The sequence below is a fragment of the Macaca thibetana genome, chromosome 10 (assembly GCF_024542745.1).
Source record: "Macaca thibetana thibetana isolate TM-01 chromosome 10, ASM2454274v1, whole genome shotgun sequence".
In the NCBI taxonomy this organism is placed as follows: domain Eukaryota; kingdom Metazoa; phylum Chordata; class Mammalia; order Primates; family Cercopithecidae; genus Macaca; species Macaca thibetana.
In genome coordinates, this window is record NC_065587.1 from 7,923,598 (window position 1) to 7,945,000 (window position 21,403).

At 52.0% G+C, this 21,403-nt stretch overlaps 4 protein-coding genes across 8 annotated transcripts in view; 2 read left to right on the forward strand and 2 right to left on the reverse strand.

Moving 5' to 3' along the window:
* The window catches only part of MPPED1 (metallophosphoesterase domain containing 1), an 822,621-nt gene that overhangs the window by 610,399 nt on the left and 190,819 nt on the right, over positions 1–21,403 (reverse strand). The gene's annotated exons all lie outside the window — the stretch shown is intronic.
* TSPO (translocator protein) overlaps positions 1–21,403 on the reverse strand; it is a 677,237-nt gene that overhangs the window by 260,072 nt on the left and 395,762 nt on the right. The gene's annotated exons all lie outside the window — the stretch shown is intronic.
* Positions 1–21,403, forward strand: part of LOC126963616 (NADH-cytochrome b5 reductase 3) — a 414,164-nt gene that overhangs the window by 117,141 nt on the left and 275,620 nt on the right. The gene's annotated exons all lie outside the window — the stretch shown is intronic.
* PACSIN2 (protein kinase C and casein kinase substrate in neurons 2) overlaps positions 1–21,403 on the forward strand; it is a 147,950-nt gene that overhangs the window by 107,573 nt on the left and 18,974 nt on the right. The window contains 3 exon segments of the mRNA XM_050805906.1: positions 14,382–14,538; positions 16,703–16,938; positions 18,191–18,346. Of these exon segments, the coding sequence (XP_050661863.1) occupies positions 14,382–14,538; positions 16,703–16,938; positions 18,191–18,346 (549 nt within the window).

Genomic DNA, 21,403 nt, shown 5'->3' on the forward strand with positions numbered 1-21,403 from the left:
CCTGAGGTGGCCTGCCTGTGTCAGCCCTGCGGGAGCGGTGTGCCACAGCCTTGGGCTCCTCGGGACAGGGTGTGCATCAGCTTAATTATCACCCCACCGTGCTCAGACATGGCTCCTAGAAGGTTAGTGATCCACTAAAGTTTAGTTTCACTAAAGTTTCTAAAAATTACTATTAATTCTTTCTTTTCACTGAACTGGTATCTGCTGAACCATGAGCAAGGATTAAGGCATCAACTCCTCAGTCTCCACCCCACTGCTAGGTAGCCCATCGAGAAAAGCAGATTGGACAGCTCCCTGCCCTGCTGGGAAGCTTCAGTTTTCTGCATCACCTTCCAAATAGAAGCATACTCTTTCGCATGGCCAAGACATGAGCATGTGCTGACAGCCAGCTGGACTCCCTGGCTCTTCCTGAGAAGCTCTGCCCTGGGTTGTAGCCAAGCTGAGCCACCCCAGGCTCCCATCCACAGAGATCTGTGACCTGCCTGATGTGGCCCCTGACTGCTCTGGGCAGGCTTGGGCAGTCTTCCCGTGTGCTCTCCAGCATTTCCTAGGCTGTAACATGGCATTGCTAATTTCCTACTTCCAGGATGGTTGTAAGAATTACAGAGAACACCCACCAAGAGGCTAGAATTGTGTGTGATACTTTTTTTCTCTTTTGGCAAAAACTTTTTTTCCTACCCCGATGTTACACACAAAATGTAGACATGGTGTATATTGCATAATCTTCGTTTAAGGCTATCCTTATTTTGGGGAGAGTTGCGTTTCTGATGGCATTTGGCGATTCTGGGATTTCTGAACGGGCTGCTGCAGCCCGCTCTTCAGAGCGCTGTATACCTACCTTTTTCAGGAATGAGTTGTATTGACGTGAATTTCTTCTAAGCCCGTGAGAAAATAGTTTTCCTAAGATCCTGTCCTTCTTAGGTGGGTGACCCTCCCCCTGAGCTATAGTGGACATTCCCATTATGGTTCAGATAGACCTTGTTGTCCTGTGGGGCAGATCAGGGCCCTCGACATGTGGGCTGCCTTTGTCTTGGCGAAGTTTGGCTGACCCTGAACTTCGTGACTCTTCAGAATTAGGTGTTTTTAAATAGGTGGTTTTCACAGTTTAGAATACACAACCTAAGCAAAGACAGAAGTCAACACTGGACAGACTTTGACATTGAGATTAGAGCAGAAAGCAGCCTTTGCTGCCCAATCTCTACCCAGTAATGGAGGTTTTTCTTTTTCTCATGATGTGATGGGTTTTAACCAAGCCGTCCTTTGTCCCCCTTGATCAGTCAGTCAGGCTCGTGGCTGGCCTGAGCTTGGGACTGGGACACAGAGGTGAATGTGACAGGGACAGTCCCTTGTCCTCTTGGAGCTCACAGGCCAGCAGCAGCACAAGACAGTTCCACAAGTGACTGCCATTTCCCTTGGACAGTTTTCAGCACTGCTGCCATCGCTGTCCATGGCCACTGTCCCCTAGCTCGGCAGGAGCAGGGAGGCCCTGCTTGGCTGGTGTTGCCAGGGCCTGGTGCCATGCACAGCACATGGGAGGGACTTACATACTTGAAGGAGTGGGTGGCGGTGGGTGGTCAGGTAGATATGACTGAAGCTCTCCCAGGAGCCTCGCCTGCTGGGTTCCGGTAGCTGCAGAAGTGGCCTGGTTCCCATAGGTAGCTTCCCACGTGCAGGGCAAACAGGGCGGGGACCAGCCCCGGCCAGCATCAGTCCCCTTTACCCATCCACCCAGGAGTACTGCAGGGAGCCAGCCGGGCAGTTTATTTTGGCTGGCTGCCACAGGCTGTCGAATCTGTCATTTTGTTTTCAGCTCTTTCATGTATGACATCTACAACATTGTCTTCGGCCTGTGTGCTCAGTCATTCCCGATACTGGGAAAAATCAGGTTCCACTTTTAGTGGAAGAAGGGAAAGCAGAATTTGGGGTGCACCGTCACAGGTCAGGCCCAGGCCAGGGATGACTCTTGCTGGTAGTTGGGCCCTGGGCCAGCGGAACGTTGAGCCTGTTGACACCCAGAGTTTATCTTGTCTGAGGTCACAGAACACCTGCATGGCGGGGCCAAGTCTAGATGACTCCCGAGCCTGAGTGGTCTCTGAGCATCCTCTCTACACTTACCGCTTCTGCAGCCACACACGGGAGCATTGCACATGCGGAGACAGGAAAAGGTGGATGAGTATGAGTGAGGTCACCTTTCCTTCTGTTGTGCAGGCAGACCTGTCTCCCCCCGTCTGAATGCCATCATTCTAAATGCAGAGAAAGAGTTCTTTGGTTTTGTGTTGAGGGAATTTAGCACTTTGGGGTTTTGTGCTGTCAAGAAGCTTGTCTTCTGGAGATAAAATTTAAAACTTTTTTTTTGTGTATTTCTGTAGATGAAGATAAAATTTTATTTTCTTATTTGATTTCAGTGGTGTCAGAGTAGCTTTTAAAAACTGTTTAAGAGACCTGTTTTTCCTCTCTACTCAGTAACAAATCTCCTTTCATTTTAAAGCAGGTGGGGTCTGTAGTGCTCGTTAGACTGGTGGCTTAGCTCCATGGAGACGTGTGGATAAACAATTGTTTGAGCTGGGCACATGCAGGGGGGCAGAGCTGGGGTGCCCAGGTACCGAGATGGGGAGAGGAGCCCACATTCCAGTAGCGGGGACTGGTAGGGTAACAGGAGTCATGAAGTAAACCAGGATTCAGGTACAGGGGGCTAGGGCCAGGGTGGAGGTAGACTGGAGTGCGGTATAGGGGGCTGTGGAAGCACCAAACCGGGGAGAGGAAGGAACGGAAGGAGGCGGGGAGGCTTCCTGGAAGAATTGCTCCTCCACCTTTTCCCAGCTGGCAGTTTCCCCACTAGATCATCGGCTTTGGACCTTAGGGGTCAAGCCAGTTTTGGATGTCTCACACTCCCCGTCAGTCAGGGGGTGCCTCGGGGATTCTGCCAAAAGCCTTGGGTCTTCAGCGAGCTTAGGGACCGGGCAGGTGACCTCGCCATGGCGGCTCTTCCAGCAAGGTGATGCCTGCGTCAGTGGGGGTGCATCCCTGAGGAGTGAGGGAGAGCAAAAGGGGCAGCCACGGACCAAATTCCTGCCACTTGCTGGGTGCTCAGCTGAAGGCAAGTGAGCAGTGCCTGTCTTCCCGGAGACCCAGGGCTCCAGGGTGGGGTCTTGGGGGCTATGGCACACAGGGTGGCATATGCTGCGCGTGTGAACGCCATGTACGGTGTCGCAGGGCCTTCTCGATGTCTGTAACATGCACCAAGGGAGCAGAGCATGGGGAACCTGGCCGACGACCTCGAGGAAGAGTTCAGTTCAACACAACTTTGCGTAAACACATCCTTCCACTCTACGTTATTTATCTTATGTGTTCTGCCTTTGGAGTTAGGATCTAAAAATTGCAATTTCTGGGTTTCTGTGTCATCTATTTTTTATTTTGTCGTTTTGAACATTTCAGTTAGAGATTCATAACTCAGCGGGTCTTTAAGGTTGTTGAAATCTGGGATTTGTGGTTTTAAATAACCAAACAGCGAGGAGTGCTTTCAGGGTAGTGAGCTCCATTTTCTTTAGCTTTGTTCTTGAGGATACAGGTTTCAGAAACAGAGGATACGGCCAGTCAGTGTTGGGGGCAAGAACTGAAAACCCCAAGTTGAGACAGAAGTGAGGCCCCAAGGAAAGGACAGGACTAGTGCTGGGTCAGAATCAAGCTGGAATTGCAGATCAGACTCAAGGCGATTCTGAATCTCTAACCCTCTTGGGGCCTGCAAGGTAAATAGCATCACCTCATTTGCAGATGGGGATCCCCAGTGAGGTTAGATGTTAGTCTGAGCTTGTGGTTCAAGGTAGCACCGAAGTATGGAACTCCTAGGGCCTACATTCCAGGGCTGAGACAAGTTGGGAGTCCAGTGGTGGACGAGCTGGTAGGAAGTTTGGGGACCAGGATGAGTGGAATCCCATAGAAATGAGGATGTGGAAATTGCAGTTTGGCACCTGAAAGCAAGGCACAGACTTGATAATATTTCAAGGACACCTGTTACTCTTTGGTGTTTTCAAACACACATCATAGATTTCACAACCCTAATATCAACAGTCATCCCCGTTTGGAAAGGAGGATTCAGCATAGGGGTTAGGATAGGTTGGAAGAAAGTTGCCTGAAGCTGTCACCATGGGGACGCCTCCAGTTGTGTACAGGATACAACATCTGCCAGGCACACGCACACCCTCCCCAGGGAAGGTGGGTGAGAGGTAGTGACTCTGCAAGGCACAGTCCTGAGGAGAAGGGACTCAGTCCAGGAGCCCCCGCTAGCTGCCTGGGGCACGGGTTGCTTAGGGATAAACTAACTCAGGCCCTGGATTTCCCTGAAAGCTTTGTAGCTGCAGTGAAGGCCCGGTGAGTTCCTGCAGCTGGCTGTGCTTACGTGACTCTCTCAGGAATGTGGCAGAAGCGCCGGGAGCTGCTCTTCTGCTGGCCATGAAGTTACTGGCTGATGACACGCTGAGAGTTGATTCCTTTTAGCTGCCATGGAGAGAGCTCGTGTGACTCGCAGGATTAAGAACTGATAAATAGCCTGGGCGTGGTGGCTCACGCCTGTAATCCAACACTTTGGGAGACTGAGGCCAGTGGATCACTTGAGGTCAGGAGTTCAGGAGCAGCCTGGCCAACATGGCGAAGCCCTGTCTCTACTAAAAATACAAAAATTAGCCAGACATGGTGGCGCACACCTGTAATCCCAGCTACTTGGGAGGCTGAGGCAGGAGAATCACTTGAACCCAGGAGGCGGAGGTTGCAGTGAGCCGAGATGCACCACTGCACTCCAGCCTGGACGACAGAGCAAGACTCCGTCTCAAAAAAAAAAAAAAGAACTGATAGATAAAGGATCATGAGTTGTTTCGTTGGCCGTGCCTCTGAGGTCTCAGCAACTTCTCAGTCCCTTCTTTTCCAGGGGGAATGGAAATCCCATCTCCCAGCACCATTTGGGCTCTGAGAAGATAGGGTGTCCTCTCTCTGCCTGGCATGGATGATGGAGACATATAGAGACATAGTAGTTGCCCTCAGAACCCACTATTTTGACGCATTTTGGCATGGAACAGCACATGTTCACCGGGAGAGGGGTGAGCTGTGGGGGAGGTGTCCCGGGGCAGCAGAGCCCCCATCTTGCTCTCCGTGGGCCTCATGGCATTTTCCTCAGCTGTGAGAAAGCGGCCTTGCCTCAGAGCTGCCTTCAGCTACCGCCTCAAACATCGTTTCCTCCAGGCAGCCGTGACCACCCAGAGTGTTCCTTCTCAGAAAGTGTCACTGCCTCATTGCATTATTTTTCTGGCCAGAAGTTCCATGAGGGACAGTCTAATGGCAGTTTGTTCACCACTATATCCCTAGGGCCTCGTGGCCCTTCACACACAGTGGATGTTCCTTAAATACCTCTCAGTGGCAAGAGGGTGTTGCCAGACGCTCAGAAATGGAGTGATGAATGCTTCCGTGGGGAGCCAGCCAGCTGGTGGCATCAACAGACTGGAAACTGCTCCCTCTGCACCCTGGAGAGGAAGGGCCAGGGGCGAGCCAGCTGGTCTGAGCTGAGCCAGGGAAGGAGGAAGCCCTGGTGGTGCCCCTGCGGGCAAGCCCATGGAACCAGAGTCAAATATTTGACCCAGAGCTGCTCAGGTGTGCCAGGAACCGTCAACATCATCTTCAATCAGAAATCCTGGAATTGTGAAGGCTCACCTCACCCCCCACCCCAACCCCCAGACAGGATGAAGAAATGGCTTAGCAAGAAGTTCGGTCTTGTCAGGCGATCGCCATGGCAGGTGGAGAGCACAGCTGGCTAGGAAGAAACCTACCCTGCAGTGTGAACTCCTCCTATCCTGGGCCATTTGGTCCTCACAGGAATAGCCCTGACTCTGCCTGACAACTGAAAGGACAGAAATATATGGAGAGGGACTTGTACAAAGTTACACATTTCGGGGCAGGGCCAGATCTGTGCTGCTTCCCTCATGAGAGCAAGTGAAGGGAAGGAGGTCTTGTTAGGGCTGGGAAATCTGATGGATTTGAACAAGATATTGAAAGCATTTTGCCCGTCTTGTTGCCAGCTACAGAATTGGAATTAAGGAATTCCTAAAGAGTTGCCTCATCCTTGTCTGCCAGGCTGGCAGAGGAGATGCTAGAGCTTCTTGGCATACTTGGTCAGTTTTGGATAAAACATTTGACTCTGGTTCCACGAACTTGCCTGGAGAGGGATGCCACCAGGAGCTCTTCTGTACGTCAGGTTGGCACAGCTGGCTCACCCTTGGCCCTTCCTCTCCAGGGTGCAGAGGGAGCAATTGTGGTGCTTTTGGGCCTTCAGGGCCACAGATTAAAGGGGAAGATCATCCTGAGGTTAAAATCAAGCTCATCGGGCCGGGCGCGGTGGCTCAAGCCTGTAATCCCAGCACTTTGGGAGGCCGAGACGGGCGGATCACAAGGTCAGGAGATCGAGACCATCCTGGCGAACCCGGTGAAACCCCGTCTCTACTAAAAAATACAAAAAACTAGCCGGGCGAGGTGGCGGGCACCTGTAGTCCCAGCTACTCGGGAGGCCGAGGCAGGAGAATGGCGTGAACCCGGGAGGCGGAGCTTGCAGTGAGCTGAGATCCGGCCACTGCACTGCAGCCTGGGTGACAGAGCAAGACCCCGTCTCAAAAAACAAAACAAAACAAAACAAACAAACAAACAAACAAAAAAATCAAGCTCATCCTCGGCAACCGGTCCTAGTAGTTTACAGGCTTGGGGTTCCTGGGAACTTCGTTGGCATATAGTGGGGACAGGAGCAGGGCCTGTGTGTGCTGCTTGGAGTCTGGAATTCTGTTGTGACTTGCTGGAGTCCACAGGGCTGGCTGGAAGCACATGCACCATCTCATGTTGACCTGATAAATCTCAGTTTACACCAGCTGTGATCCTGGCCTGAGGGAGGTTTGGGCAGGTGGCCTCTCTTTCTGTTGCATGACCATGAGTGACTGCATCTCTTCAAACTCCAGTTTCCTTTTCTGTAAAATAGGGACACTAGGTCAGGTGCAGTGGCTCATGCCTGTAATCCCAGCACTTTTGGAGGTCATGTTGGGAGGATTGCTTGAGCCTAGGAGTTTGAAATCAGCCCTGGCAACATAGTAAGAACCTGTCTCTACAAAAAATAGAAAAAATCAGCCAGGTGTAGTGGTACATACCTGTGGTCCCACCTACTCAGAGGCTGAGGCAGGAGGATCGCTTTAGACAGGAAGGTCGCGCCTCTGTGATGTGCCACTGCACTCCAGCCTGGGCAATAGAGTGAGACCCTTCTCTCAAATAATAAAATTTAATTTAATTTTTAAAAATAGACATTAATAGTATCCCCTGGCTAGCACTGTCACAAGATTAAGTGGAGTGGCATGTAAAACTGTCAGTACCCTGCCTGGCCAAGTGTGAGCATGCTCTATTAGGATGCCGTCGCTAGTGAAAATCACTCAGTGTGTGATACCTGTTGCCGGGAGGCTTGCAGTCTAGCCAGGGAAGTGAGGCTAATGTGCTCGAGGCAATTTTGAGACGAGCTGTGACCCGAGGGGCATGGGGACGGTATTTGGAAGGGCCATCATGGCCTCCAGCTGGACCAGATGGCAGGAGTAGATTCCTCAGACAAGTCTCCCCTGTCTGTGTGGGTGCGGATGGTGTAGACTGGGCTGGTGCTCCACGCTGGTGCCCAGCAAGGACGGGCTGCATCAGGGAAGCCTCCGTGGGGAAAAGGAGCCAGGACTTCAGAGAGAGCTGGGATGGGGGCAGGTAGGAGGGGGACTTGCTCATCAATACCGTTCCTGTTTCCATTTCTCCACCTGCAGTTGATACCTAGGCCCCCTCCCCATTTCTAATGTTACAGCTTTTGTTAGCATCTGCTGTCATAAACTTCGCACCCCTACTTCATGTGCACACATTCTTTTTTTTTTTTTTTTTTTTTTTTTTTTTTTTTTGAGACGGAGTCTTGCTCTGTCACCCAGGCTGGAGTGCAGTGGCCAGATCTCAGCTCACTGCAAGCTCCGCCTCCCGGGTTTACGCCATTCTCCTGCCTCAGCCTCCCGCGTAGCTGGGACTACAGGCGCCTGCCACCTCGCCCGGCTATTTTTTTGTATTTTTTAGTAGAGACGGGGTTTCACCGTGTTAGCCGGGATCGTCTCTCGATCTCCTGACCTCGTGATCCGCCCGTCTCGGCCTCCCAAAGTGCTGGGATTACAGGCTTGAGCCACCGCGCCCAGCCGTGCACACATTCTTAATCGATGTAAATGGCATCATGCCCCACATCATTCTGTTCTGGGTCAGTGTGTTGGCGTAGTCGTGCACATCCTTCTTTCTCCTGCACTGCTGGGCCCTGTGCTTCCCTGTGCATTCCCCAGGGAGAGGCCCCTACCTGTCCTGGGACCCAAGGGAACATTTCTGTGGGGATGTAAGCCCGGAATGAAGCTGCCGGGTCATTGTAGGGCGCGTGCATGCTTCATGGCTGAATGGCTGCCTGGTTGTGCATAGAGGCCTGCCCAGTCTCTTCCACCAGGATATCCAGTAAAGGGTGCTGTACACCCACCTCTGCCCACACTTGGCCTTTCCCACTCTCTAATGACTGCAGTCTACAGGCATAGAGCTGCCTTGCTGTTCTCAGGCGCGTGCCTCTGGGTACCCACGTACGGGACATCTCTGTGTGGCCTTCGTGCTGTCATCCCAGCTACTCGGGAGGCTGAGGCAGGAAAATTGCTTGAACCCGGGAGGCAGAGGTTGCAGTGAGCCGAGATCGCACCACTGTACTCCAGCTTGGGCAACAGAGCTAGACTCCGTCTCAAAAAAAAAGAAAAAGAACAGTTTTGTTGAGGGAGCCCCACCCTAAGTCACAAAGGTATTCACGTACATTTTCTTCTGGTCATGTTTTATGGCTTTACCTCACATTTTTATGGGGTGCCTGCTGTGTGGTAGACCCTGTGGAAAGCAATGGAGAAAGAGTGGTGGATTAGAAAGACACAGGTCCACACCCTCTTAGGGCCCAGAGTCTGAAGGTGTTAGGGGTTGAGAGCACCACAGAGCTTGGCATGGTCCTGTGTCTGCACAGCAGACTTTCCCCAGCATCCTTGTGAAAGGCACCTCTGGACTCTTCACAACAGATGCATGCAGGATGGAGGAGCTGACGTGGCCTCTTCGGATAGTCCCCTCAGCATGCCTGTGACAAGCCACTGGGTTTCAGGTAGAGCCCCTTTCTCTGCTCCTGATTGCACGGATGTTTCTGCACAGGGATGGTTGAGATTCCAGCCCCCACCTCATCCTAGCTGACTCTAAAACTGAGGCTTGGCTGACACTGGGTTCTCAGAGGAACGATTAGAAGCCTGGCTCACTGAGAGGTTGTGAGTGCGGCCTGGAGGAGGGCAGGCGGCAGGGCGAGTCCTGGCTCAGGGAAGGGCATGGGGAAGGGAGTGGATTCCTTGGAGGCAGAGCTCAATTGTGAGAGATGTGGCCCCCAAGGCCCATCCCTGGGAGGCAGGAGAGCGGCCTCCGGAGTACCCTAGAAAGGAGGTTCTTGGCCGGGCACAGTGGCTCGCGCCTGTAATCTCAGCACTTTGGGAGGCTGAGGTGGGCAGATCACCTGAGGTTGGAAGTTCAAGACCAGCCTGACCAACATGGAGAAACCCCGTCTCTACTAAAAATACAAAATTAGCCGGGCGTGGTGGCACATGTCTGTAATCCCAGCTACTTAGGAGGCTGAGGCAGGAGAATCGCTTGAACTGAGGAGGCAGAGGTTGTGGTGAGCTGAGATCGCACCATTGTACTCCAGCCTGGGCAATAAGAGTGAAACTCTGTCTTAAAAAAAAAAAAAAAAAAAGAAAGGAGGTTCTCTTTCCCAAGGTGGGCACAACCTGGAGAAGGCGGGGATGCTGTATGCAGAGAAGCCTGTCTGGGAGCCAGGGATCCCACGACCTCTGTCCCCACATCCGCCACCTGGAGGGTGGGCAGCTCCCTTTTTTGGCTCGCCTGCCCTGGGTTCCACTGGGCAGCCCCGTTCTTTGGAGGCTGCTCTCAATCCTTCCTTCCAGGATGTCCCCACCCCTGCCAGCCTTCTGAGCCCCACCAGTCCCCAAGCCTGATGCCTTTCAGGATGCAGGCCTAACCCTCCCAGTTTCTCAGCATCTGCCCTCCCTCATTGCCGGTCGCTCCCTGTGTTCTGTGTTCCATTCCCAGCCGACTTCTCTCAGGGCCCCAGGGTCGCCATGTGGACACACCTTCCTTTTGCCGGTGCTATTCCCTGTGCCTGGAATTATTTCCCTGGCCTCATCTTTAATCTGGGCAGCCTCCTACCTGTCCTTGAAGATGCCCTTTGGATATTGCCTTCAGGATACCTCTCACCCCCTCCTCCCAGTGCCCTAGTTCCAGTGCCCTGTGCCCAAGCGCTGAGTCCCTCAGTAGGAACATGCTTGGCCCTCCGTCTGCCAGGCAGTCCCTCAGGGGAGTGAAGGGACGTCCAGGCACATGTATGCTGAGCATTTGTCTTTAGTAGCTTAGTTTCTGAGTGGAGTGAGCCTGAATTTAGAGGAAGTTAGATACATAGCTTCATACCTGGTTCAAAAATGAGGATTTTGTGAATGAAGCCATTAATATCACAATTAATATGTTTGGAAGAAAGCATGCTTATATTCAGTTTCTACCTAAAGTTTTCTGCTATTTGGCTGTCCCAAAACAAGCTCATGTTTTGAAAAAGTAGAAGAGAGCTGTTTAATTACAAAACTGATAGAGCAGAAATAGTTAACTATATATGTGCTAATTTTAATGTATGATTGATTTGTTAAATATTTGAAAATTAATTTTCTTGCATTTTAAAAACAAGTCATTGTTATACCTTTGATTTAAAAAAAAAATGTATTAAAAAGGAAACAGGCCAGGCGCTGTGGCTTACACACGTCATCCCAACGCTTTGGGAGGCCAAGGTGGGAGGATCGCTTGAGCCCAGGAATTCAAGACCAGCCTGGGCAACGTGGCAAAACCCCATCTCTGCAAAAATTACAAAAATTAGCCAGGTGTGGTGGTGCGCACCTGTAGTTCCAGCTACTCTGGAGGCTGAGGTGGGAGGATCACTTGAGCCTGGGAGGTTAAGGCTGCAGTGAGCCATGATTGTGGCATTGCACTCTAGCCTGGGCAACAAAGCAAGACCCTGTCTCAGAAAAAAAAGGAACAAACTTTAGTCAAGAAGGCATACAGATGGCAAATAGTCATAAGAAAAGATTTTCAGTATTATTAGACTTTAAAAAGGTGCAAATTAAAATCACAATGCAATATTGCTACACTAAGTAGAATGGCTAAAAATAACAGAACAAAATACCCTGACAATACTAAGTGCTGGAAGCATGCAGGATGGGGAACTCTCATACGTTGCTGATGGCAATGCACAGTGGCACAGTTACTTTGGATAGCGGTTTGGCACTTTGGTTAAACGTACATGTGCCATGTGACATTTCCACTCCTAGGTATTCACCCAAGAGACATGAAAGTATATGTCCCCACAAAAGACCAATAGATGAACATTATAGCTTCTTTATTCATAATTACCCCAAACTGAAAATGACCCAAGCAGCCTTTAACAGGAAGAATGGATAAACAAAATCATGGTATAACTACACAATAGGATACTGCTTAGCAGTAAGAAAGAATGAACTTCTAACATAGACAGCAACATGGATCAGTCTCAGAAGCATTATGGTGGGTGACAGAAGCCAGTCTCAAAAGCCAGGCTGCATACTGTGTATTCCAAATATCCGTGCCATCCTGGAAAAGGGGCAGAAATCATGTCTGTGGTTGCTGGGGGCTGTGTGGGGAGGCGATGGGGCTGCAAGGGGGTACAAAGGCACTGCATGAGAGATGGAAGTGTCCTGTTCCTTGCTGTGGAGACGGTAGACAGTGGTGTATGTTTGTTTACACTCATCTAAGTGTACCCTGTAGTGGGCAGTTTTGCCTGTGTGTAGATTCCATGTCAACCTAGAGAAACAGCCAGCAGTAACTCTGCTCCCGGGATGACTGCAGTGCTTTGCCCAGGGAAGTGGCAAGGCCACATTGCTCTGTCCCTGGTGGTTTATGGCGATAGAGACTTGCAGCGATGGCCTGTCACGAGCCACCACACAGCCGTTTCATTAACAGGACAGCACGGCCAGTGTTGCTGGGGTGCCTTGATCCCAGCTGTTTGGCATACTCCCCTTCTCCCATTGGCTCTGTGCTCAGAGCTTGCCTCTTGTCCCCAGCAGTGGTCACAGGACCAGCACAGCCTCCTCTGCAGCCTCTAGGACCAACTGGGAGCTTACATGGAAACCTAAGATGTATACTTACGGAAACATTCTTCCTGTATTCATCGCGGCTTTCCAGGTTTCAAGAGTTGTGGTGTAAATGTGTGTTGCAGCTCCTGTGTGTGCCGATGGGTGGTACCAACATGTGACTTGTTAAGAAATATCCTTTTCTTTTCCCTAAAGCTTTAACCAAGGATTCTGAAAATCAGAGAGGTAAGCAGGTTTCAAGAGAGCCAAAATACATGATTTGATGGTGATTACCAATTTGAATACTGTTGGTAATAGACAGATGAAAACCAGCTCTGGGTCGTGGCTTCATGTCAACTGTCAAGGCTAAGTTAGGGCTGTGTTACCTCAGCTCCTTCTACCACCAGCTCGGCGATACTAAGTCGCTTGTTGGGTATTTTTTTTCGTCCTGCTGTCAATTTCAAAATGACAGTAAGGCCTCATTTTAAGGGAAGCTACCACATAATGTCACTTCCAGTGAGCTGTGAAAATGCTCGCTTTCGACTTCCTCATAGGAGCTGCTCGAGTATGGAGTGGACGCTCAGGTTCAGCTCGTGTTTTGACGAGCAGACGAGCTGCCAGCCTTGCCGGGGGAGGTCTTTGGAGGGAATGAGCAGAGCCGGAAGTCTCATCTGCCTCTGGAGAAGGCTGCCCAGGCTAACCACCTTCCAGGGGTCTTTGCTGTTCACAAGGATTCTGGTTCTCAGCCCATCTAGCTCAGCCTCAGGGACAGCCCTTCCTCCAGATGCTGCAGCCCCTTTCCCTCCCCTTACCCATCTCTGCAGGGCTAGGCAAAGAGATTTTAGAAAAGGTAAAACTGACAAGGGGTTGACTAAGATTTTTGAAGGCAATGGGAGAAAAAGGCTGAAAAGAGATCATCTTTCTGTCATATTTCCTTTGGGTGCTCAAGTTATCAGTGACTGTATCCTTTCAAGCCAGCAGCTCAAAGAATGAAACAGCAAACATTTTCATTTTCACCCCAAATTAGCCATTAACATTTCCTCAGTTACTCTTTTAATACTTATAACTTAGATGAACTAGTTTCTCTTTTCATATGCGAAAAAAGGCAGTCAAAACTCAGCTTAGCCCTGCAAAACCTTTGCCATCAAGACAGTCCTACCTGGAACGCTTTGAAAAACTGCCTTTGGGCCGGGCTTGGTGGCTCACACCTGTAATTCCAGCGTTTTGGGAAGCTGACGCAGGCGGATCACAAGGTCAGGAGATTGAGACCATCCTGGCCAACATGGTGAAACCCTGTCTCCATTAAAAATACAAAAATTAGCTGGGTGTGATGGCATGCGTGCCTGTAGTCCCAGCTACTCAGGAGGCAGGAGACTGAGACAGAAGAATCGCTTGAACCTGGGAGGCGGAGGTTGCAGTGAGCCGAGATCGCGCCACTGCACTCCAGCCTGATGACAGTGACACTGTCTCAAAAAAAAAAAAAACACAAATGCCTTCAACTCGAGCCTAGCCACTGTGGCTGCAGGATCTTGACTAACCATGTAACTTCTCTAAGCCTTTGTTTCCTCATCTGTAAAATGGGGACACTTATTCCTACTAGGTTGGGGAGACAATATTTGGAGGTGTAAAACACCTAGCAGGTTGCCTGGCACATGGTAGGTGCTCAGGAAGTGGAAAAGTTTTTACGGCTATGATTGGGAAGTAATAACCCAGCACAGGATGGATGACATCAAAGCAGAAGGCTTTGGTTAGATGTCACCTACTCCAGGAAGCCGGCCCCAGCTTCTCAGTCTGCATGAGGTGCTCTTATAGGCATCCTCAGCCCCACCCCTTCTTCCATGATAGCCCTTCCTGAGCCAGTCAGCCTCCTTTCCTGACCCACGGCCCAGTTTCTGCTTGGTACCCAACCTAAAGAACATTGAGAAGCCCCCGTTCCCTGATGTGTATGATCTCATTAATAATAAAAATAGAGAGGTTGATTAACTACACGGGTTGCCTTTCAAACTGTGGGAGTGGGGTGTAGTAAACGTGACCCCAGGGGCGCATCAGGGCCTGATTGGCATGGAGGCCATTTATGCAGCAGCCAAGGACAGGCTGCCCCAAGCCCCGTGCCTCCCAGCTAGTTGTGTCTCCTAGGTCGGGAACTACAAGCGGACTGTGAAGCGGATCGACGATGGCCACCGCCTGTGCAGCGACCTCATGAACTGCCTGCATGAGCGGGCACGCATCGAGAAGGCGTACGCGCAGCAGCTCACTGAGTGGGCCCGGCGCTGGAGGCAGCTTGTGGAGAAGGGTAGGGAGGCCCCGGCACAGGTCCTGTGGCCTGGAGGCAGCTATGCCCCAGCTACGGGCTCTGGGCACGTTGTGACCCTCTCTATGCCAGTTTTCTGTCCTTAAGATTGGGGCAAGAGTGCATTTCCCAGTTCCAGAGCAGGGTGTGATTTTTATGGGGAGCATTAGTGTCCATCACCAGCAGGCACAGGCTCCGTGAACTTTTGTCCGCTTTCCTCGGGGACACAGGATTACAGCCCTTGTCATCCATAGGATACACTTGCCCTTGCCGAGTTAACTGAGAGCTCGGGTAAGTTCCTATCCTGTGGGAGGCCTTGCTGCTCGGCACCTTGGTTTCTAACACAGAGAGCCATTTATTTTTAAACTTGGCCATGTAGCAGGTCAGATAAGACTAGCTGGCAACACCTGGCAGTCTTTCTGAGTTTAAATTTTAAGGGAATAATTATAGGTGCTATATGGTGGAGGTTTCACTCCCTTCTGTCCCCACCGAAAAGCTCAGAAGCTTCTGCAGTTTCATCACTGCCACTGTTGTGTGGACAGGGGCCATGTTTAGAACTCACTTCCCAGCAGTGAAGGGGGAGCTTGACTGATTACAGGCTTTCCGGCACAGAAGCAGAGCAGCACAGGTTTCTCAAGGTGTGTTTTGGGGCAGGCTCTCCTGTGCTGACCAGCTGTCCTCAGGAGCCAACTGGGGAGCCAGGCCCCAGGCGAACCAGGTCTAGTCCAGCTGCCTGTCCTTTCCCGTCATGCTGACACGGGTTGTGTGTGTGGGCTTAGCCTAGTCCTTAGGGCAGGGTGTGTGCCCAGGCTGTGGAGCAGGCATGTGGTGGAGGAGGGGCCTGGGGTAGGTCTGCTCCCTCGGTTGGTGGCACTGTCATCATTTCATTTCCACCTGCTCCAGCCCCTCTCCCGGGATCCAGCTGTCAGTTAGAGCTTGAGGTTTACAAAGCTCTGGTCCAGGCTGGGCGCGGTGGCTCAAGCCTGTAATCCCAGCACTTTGGGAGGCCGAGACGGGCGGATCACGAGGTCAGGAGATCGAGACCATCCTGGCTAACACGGTGAAACCCCGTCTCTACTAAAAAATACAAAAAAGTAGCCGGGTGAGGTGGCGGGCGCCTGTAGTCCCAGCTACTCGGGAGGCTGAGGCAGGAGAATGGCGTAAACCTGGGAGGCGGAGCTTGCAGTGAGCTGAGATCCGGCCACTGCACCCCAGCCTAGGCTGCAGAGCAAGACTCCGTCTCAAAAAAAAAAAAAAAAAAACAAAGCTCTGGTCCAGAGCAGGCTCCTGCTTCCTCCTCTCCTGCCTCCTGCAGGATGGGCTTCCATTCTGCCGAGGGGACAGTCTTCATTCCAGTGTTCTTGAGCTTGTGCTCAGAGCCAGGCTCTTTCTGGGAGTGAATGAACACGGTCCTGCAAAGGGAGGCAGCACAGGTCTAGCCAAGGGCCAAGCAGGGCAGATAGGAGCCACGCCAGGAGAAGCATTGGCATGATGTGGATGGGTGCCCAAAACCTGGGAGAAGCGTCTGCTCGCTTCAGAAGGTCCCCCCTTCTTTGGCCACTGTTAAGTAAATTAAGACTTCTAAGATGTGGAAATTGGAGTTTTTAAAGAGTTCAGTAGCTTTAAATAAAGGAAAGGCATGGCCAGATGCAGTGGCTCACGCCTGTAATCCTTGCACTTTGGGAGGCTGAGGCGAGTGGATCACCTGAGGTCAGGAGTTTGAGATCAGCCTGGCCAACATGGTGAAACCCCGTCTCTACTAAAAATACAAAAATTTAGCCGGGCGTGGTGGCGGGCACCTGTAATCCCAGCTACTTGGGAGGCTGAGGCAGGAGAATCACTTGAACCCGGGAGACAGAGTTTGCAGTGAGCCAAGATCGCGCCACTGCACTCCAGCCGGGGCAACAAGAGCGAAACTCCATCTCAAAAAATAAAAATAAAAATAAAGGAAAGGGATGTAATACCCCAATTTTCCTAACACGAGTGGCAAAGCAAATTCAGCTTCAGGAACTGAAAAAGGCACAGAGTCCCTGAGAGAAAAATATCTGAAACCCCGAAAGGAAACCCTCTGTGGTCTAAATGCCCACATTGAACAGCCAAGGTGTGAGCAGAGGAGACCCCACCATGCCCCGCGTTGAGTGACCCACAGCTTTTCTCCCCTGTGCAGGGCCCCAGTACGGGACCGTGGAGAAGGCCTGGATGGCCTTCATGTCCGAGGCAGAGAGGGTGAGTGAGCTGCACCTCGAGGTGAAGGCCTCGCTAATGAACGATGACTTCGAGAAGATCAAGAACTGGCAGAAGGAAGCCTTTCACAAGCAGATGATGGGCGGCTTCAAGGAGACCAAGGAAGCCGAGGACGGCTTTCGGAAGGCACAGAAGCCCTGGGCCAAGAAGCTGAAAGAGGTACATCTGTCCTGCAGGCTTCCTTGCCCGGCCTCGCTCTGCCTGGCACCTCACCAGCAGCACCCCCTCCTGCACCCAGGACTTTCTGCTACTGGCTTTAGGCACAGGAGGCCATTTTAGGTTTTTCTCCTAAAATTTCAAGTAACATTGATACCTGTTTTTCTAAAAGTAGCAACCAAAACCAGAGTTTTGTCGAGCCTTGGCTAATTGGAGGCTGTCATCTGTCCACCCCAGCCCTCCGCTTGTGTGCCCCGCCCCTGCCTGCAGCCTCGCCCCCATTCCCTGCTGGAATGGGCTAGACGGTAGATGTGCCACCCCCAACACCCAGCTGTTCTCTGGCCCTGCACTGCCTTCCTCCTCCTCAGAATCATCCAGAACATGCCTCTGTCTTTCCGGATGGTTTTCTCTGTGTCTCCTTTTCTGTGTTTTAGCTTTTGTCGCATCTCCTTTCTCTTCTGTTTTGTCCCTGGCCCCATTCATAATGAAACTGTCTGTGTCTCATGAGGCCTTTGCTGTAAATTCCTCCTTCCCTCTAGAATGAAATCTGTGGCTTTGGCTCAAATAAGGAAGGATCTATTGAGAGAGAGAGAGAGAGAGAGAGAGAGAGAGAGAGAGAGAGAGAGAGAGAGAGTGTGTGTGTGTGTGTGTGTGTGTGTGTGTGTGTGTGTGTGTGTGTGTAAAATAGCCATTAAAACCAGAGGAAATGTGGCCGATCACCCTGCGCCCCCTCCCCCCAACCACCCAGTATAGTCCTCTCGCTCATGCTAGGTTCCTCCTTGGAACTTTCTTTGTATTCGCTGATCCAGCAGCCTGGCATGGTCTTCCTGGGATGTCCTATAACCCCTCCATGTGCATGCTCCATGTCATCTCAGTGGCTTTCTCCACCCACCCCATGCTCCGTCTCTGTTGTCCTCCCCAACACTTAACGCCCTCCAATTGACTCTGGCATGTAACTTTTCCTGTACTGTATCTGCCTCCCACAACTCAAATGAAAGCTTCACGAAGGCCTGGGCTCTTGTGTTTCTTGCTGTGTCCCTGGTGCCTCGAACCATTCATGGGGCAAGCAAGTGCTCCGTGAATATGTGTTGAGTGCATTCCTGTTGTGACTAGTTGCTATGATAGTATACATACAATTTTGTACCTGCCTTTTCCTCCCCTCTTGGTAGCACAAGCATTCCCATGGTCTGTGTAACCTCTGGTGAGATCCGGAACTCCCAGCGACATGGCATTCAGGAACTCATTATCCCTGTAGGTAGAAGCAGCAAAGAAAGCCCACCATGCAGCGTGCAAAGAGGAGAAGCTGGCTATCTCACGAGAAGCCAATAGCAAGGCAGACCCATCCCTCAACCCTGAACAGCTCAAGAAATTGCAAGACAAAATAGAAAAGTGCAAGCAAGATGTTCTTAAGGTAAATTGTACACTTGTTTTTACACGTCGAGTGTCACCGTGTCAGTTGATCACATGTTTGGCACATAGTAAGCCTTCTGTAACTGCTTGGGTGATTGGGTGGATAGAGGGATAAAGAACCAATGAAACACACCCCTGTCCTCAAGAAGGCCACAGGTGAGTGCCCTAGCACCTCACCTCACCATAGCCACTGTACCTGCTCAGTTGAGGGGCAGAGCCAAGCTCTGGCCAAGCTGGGGGAAAGAGACAGCTCTTTGTGCTCAGAGACACAAGGACAGCTGGGATTGCTGCAGGGAACTGCTTGTGCCAACATGGGCATGGCCAGTGGTCAGTGTGAATGGGCATGGCCAGTGATGAGTGTGAATGGTTGTGGCTGGTGGCAGGTGTGAATGGTTGTGGCCAATGGTGGGTGCGAATGGGTGTGGTGTGAGCTGGCATGGAGGGTTACGAGGACCAAATCGCCAGTGGCCTGGACAGCCAGGCTGAGTAAGGAGCTTAGGATGCTGCTGACCAGGAGCCACTGAGGAAGGCCTGAGCCTGGGTGGGGTCAGGGAGGAGGTGAGGAGGGGGAGATGGTTTAGAAGGATTGCTCTGCTTGTGTAGGGAGAGGGGCTGGAGGCAGAGACCTGGGGGAGGGACTGCAGGCTGGGAGCACTTGTCTGGGCAGCCAGGTGGGAGGGGGATGGAGGTGCCCCGCAGTCTCCACAGTGACAGGCCGCAAGAGTGAGGCAGAGGTTATGGAGCCAGGGGTGGCAGAACGGTGGTCTTTGGCCCATGAGAGACCATGACCAGCACTGTGGCATCCTGGGTGCCCTTCCATTTCTGTTGTGAAGGGGAGATTTTCTGCCCCGGTGGGTGAGAGAGAAATCACTGTGTCAACTATGAAGTGCTCCGCAGATGTCGACAGTGATTCTGCCTAGAAGGTCCTGGAGTCACAGGACTTAAAACCAGACAGCGTCATCGTCTTGTGATTTACTAGTTCACAGGAAGGGAGGGCTCAGCCCTCGGCCCCACCTCCCCTCCTTTGCTCAGCCATGACAGGTGAGGGCTGGGGGGGGTGCAGTTGCCGAGGGCCTGCCCTGCCTCAGTGTTTGGAGATGAAATTCCCCACCAGGATTTGCAGAGAGAGACGGAATGAGGTAGAGAGAGGCTGCACTCCAGGAAGAGGACATGGGCAAAAGGGAGGCAGGAGGCCTAAGCTGGTTTCACTACCCACTAACCTTTCCCGGCCCCTGTCAGTTAGGTGGTGGCATCCCTTTTTTGTGAATGAGAAAACCAAGATCAGAGAGGTTAAGTCGTGCCATCCAGCAGGTGAGAGCAGAAACTTCTGACCTCAAGCCCATACATATGCCTATGCCCTTTCTCCACTGTTCCTCACTGCTATGCTGTTGGCGTAGCAAGGGGAACCCGTCATCTACACGTTCATCACTCAGACCGAGCGTCAGAATCCTCTGGGAAACCCCTGTCACTCCCATTGCTGGAGCCAGGAATCTGGGCTTTTGAAGCAGCCCAGGTGCCTCCATGGTGGGATCAGGTGAAGAGCCTGGAACCAACTACTGAGTGCGGGGCACGTGGGCTCAAGAAGCACAAGGTCCCGGAGAACTCTCCGGCCTTTGCTAGAATCCCAGGGAATCAGGTGCCCAAAAAGGTGCCTAGAAGAAAGATGGGGCTTCTCCATGTTGGGCGGGGCCGTGCCTGTGTGAGAGAAAGGGAGACGGAGATGGAGAGGAAGAGAGGCCTTTCATGTTTGACAGCCACCCAGAACATCAACTCAGGCTTTGCAGAACAGGCCCAGGGCGCGAGGTTGGACATAAGCGTCTGGCAGGATGAATGGGACACTTTGCAGTGGGTTCCCTCCTGGGGCCCTCCCTGCCTCTGTGGTCTGGCCAGTAACTGCAGGACGTGAGAGGTCCTTGTGGGCCTAGAGCTCTGGAGAGGAGGCCAGTCCCTCCCCAGCACCCTTCTTGACGCAGTTTCCAAAATCCAGCACACAGCCTGGGCAACGTAGTGAGACCTCATCTCTACAAAAAATTTAAAAATTTAGTTGGGTGTGGAGGCATGTGCCTGTAGTCCCAGCTACTTCAGAGGCTGAGGCGGGAGGATTGCTTGAGCCCAGGAGTTCAAGGCTGCTGCGAGCTGTGGTCACACCACTGCACTCCAGCCTGGGTGACAGAGTGAGACCCCATCTCTAAAGTAGGTAGGTAGGTAGGTAAGTAGGTAGGTAGGTACATACATACATACATACATACATACCACTGCTGACTGGATGCACATGTACTTTCATGTTTCTTATCAGCCATCAACTACGTCTTGGAGCATCCATCAGAAAAGAACTTTTTGCATTTAGTGCGAAAATATTACAATCTACCTAAGGGTGAAGGCCGCCTTTTGTTTTACTCCATGGGTATTCATTGAGAACTTTCTATGCCCTGCAAGGGGGTTTCCAGAACAGTGATGACCGTGCTCAGTACCTGGCCTGTGCTGGGGGCAGGACTTGGGGCCAGCAGGGTCGGCACAGGCTGAGGGCAGGGGCAGTCCAGAGGTGGAGCATCTTGTTGCCACTAGTACCCTGAGAGCTTCTGGGAGGCTACTGTGTCTTGAAGGCTCCTGAGATGGGACTGCTGTGTCACTTAAGCAGTATCCTCCAGATGCCGGGCGCTGAACCCACAGCTGTGTGTCTTGGGCTTCTGAGCTAGGCTCCTATGCAGGGCTGCCAGGTAGTGGGCACGGGCAGTGTCGATGGCGGTGGGGAATAGGAATCACCACAGCGCTGTGGAGCTCTCTTTCTGCTGGGCATGCCCCAGCCCTGGCAGGGGTGGCCTTTTCCTGTAGGCACAGAGGACCCAAGCCCAGCCATCTGAGGAGGCTGAGAAGCAGAGCAAGGACCCGGATACCAGGAGAGGAGAAAGGGGCAGGAGTCAGAGCCCTAGAGGGCAAGGTGGGACCTGGTCTCAGGAGACTGCGGAAGGCTTCAAGGAGAGGAGTTGCTTTGGAGCCTGAAGCGGAGTCTCCCAGGGCCCTGAGCCACATGAGTCAGAGGCGAGCATCTGGGAGGGGA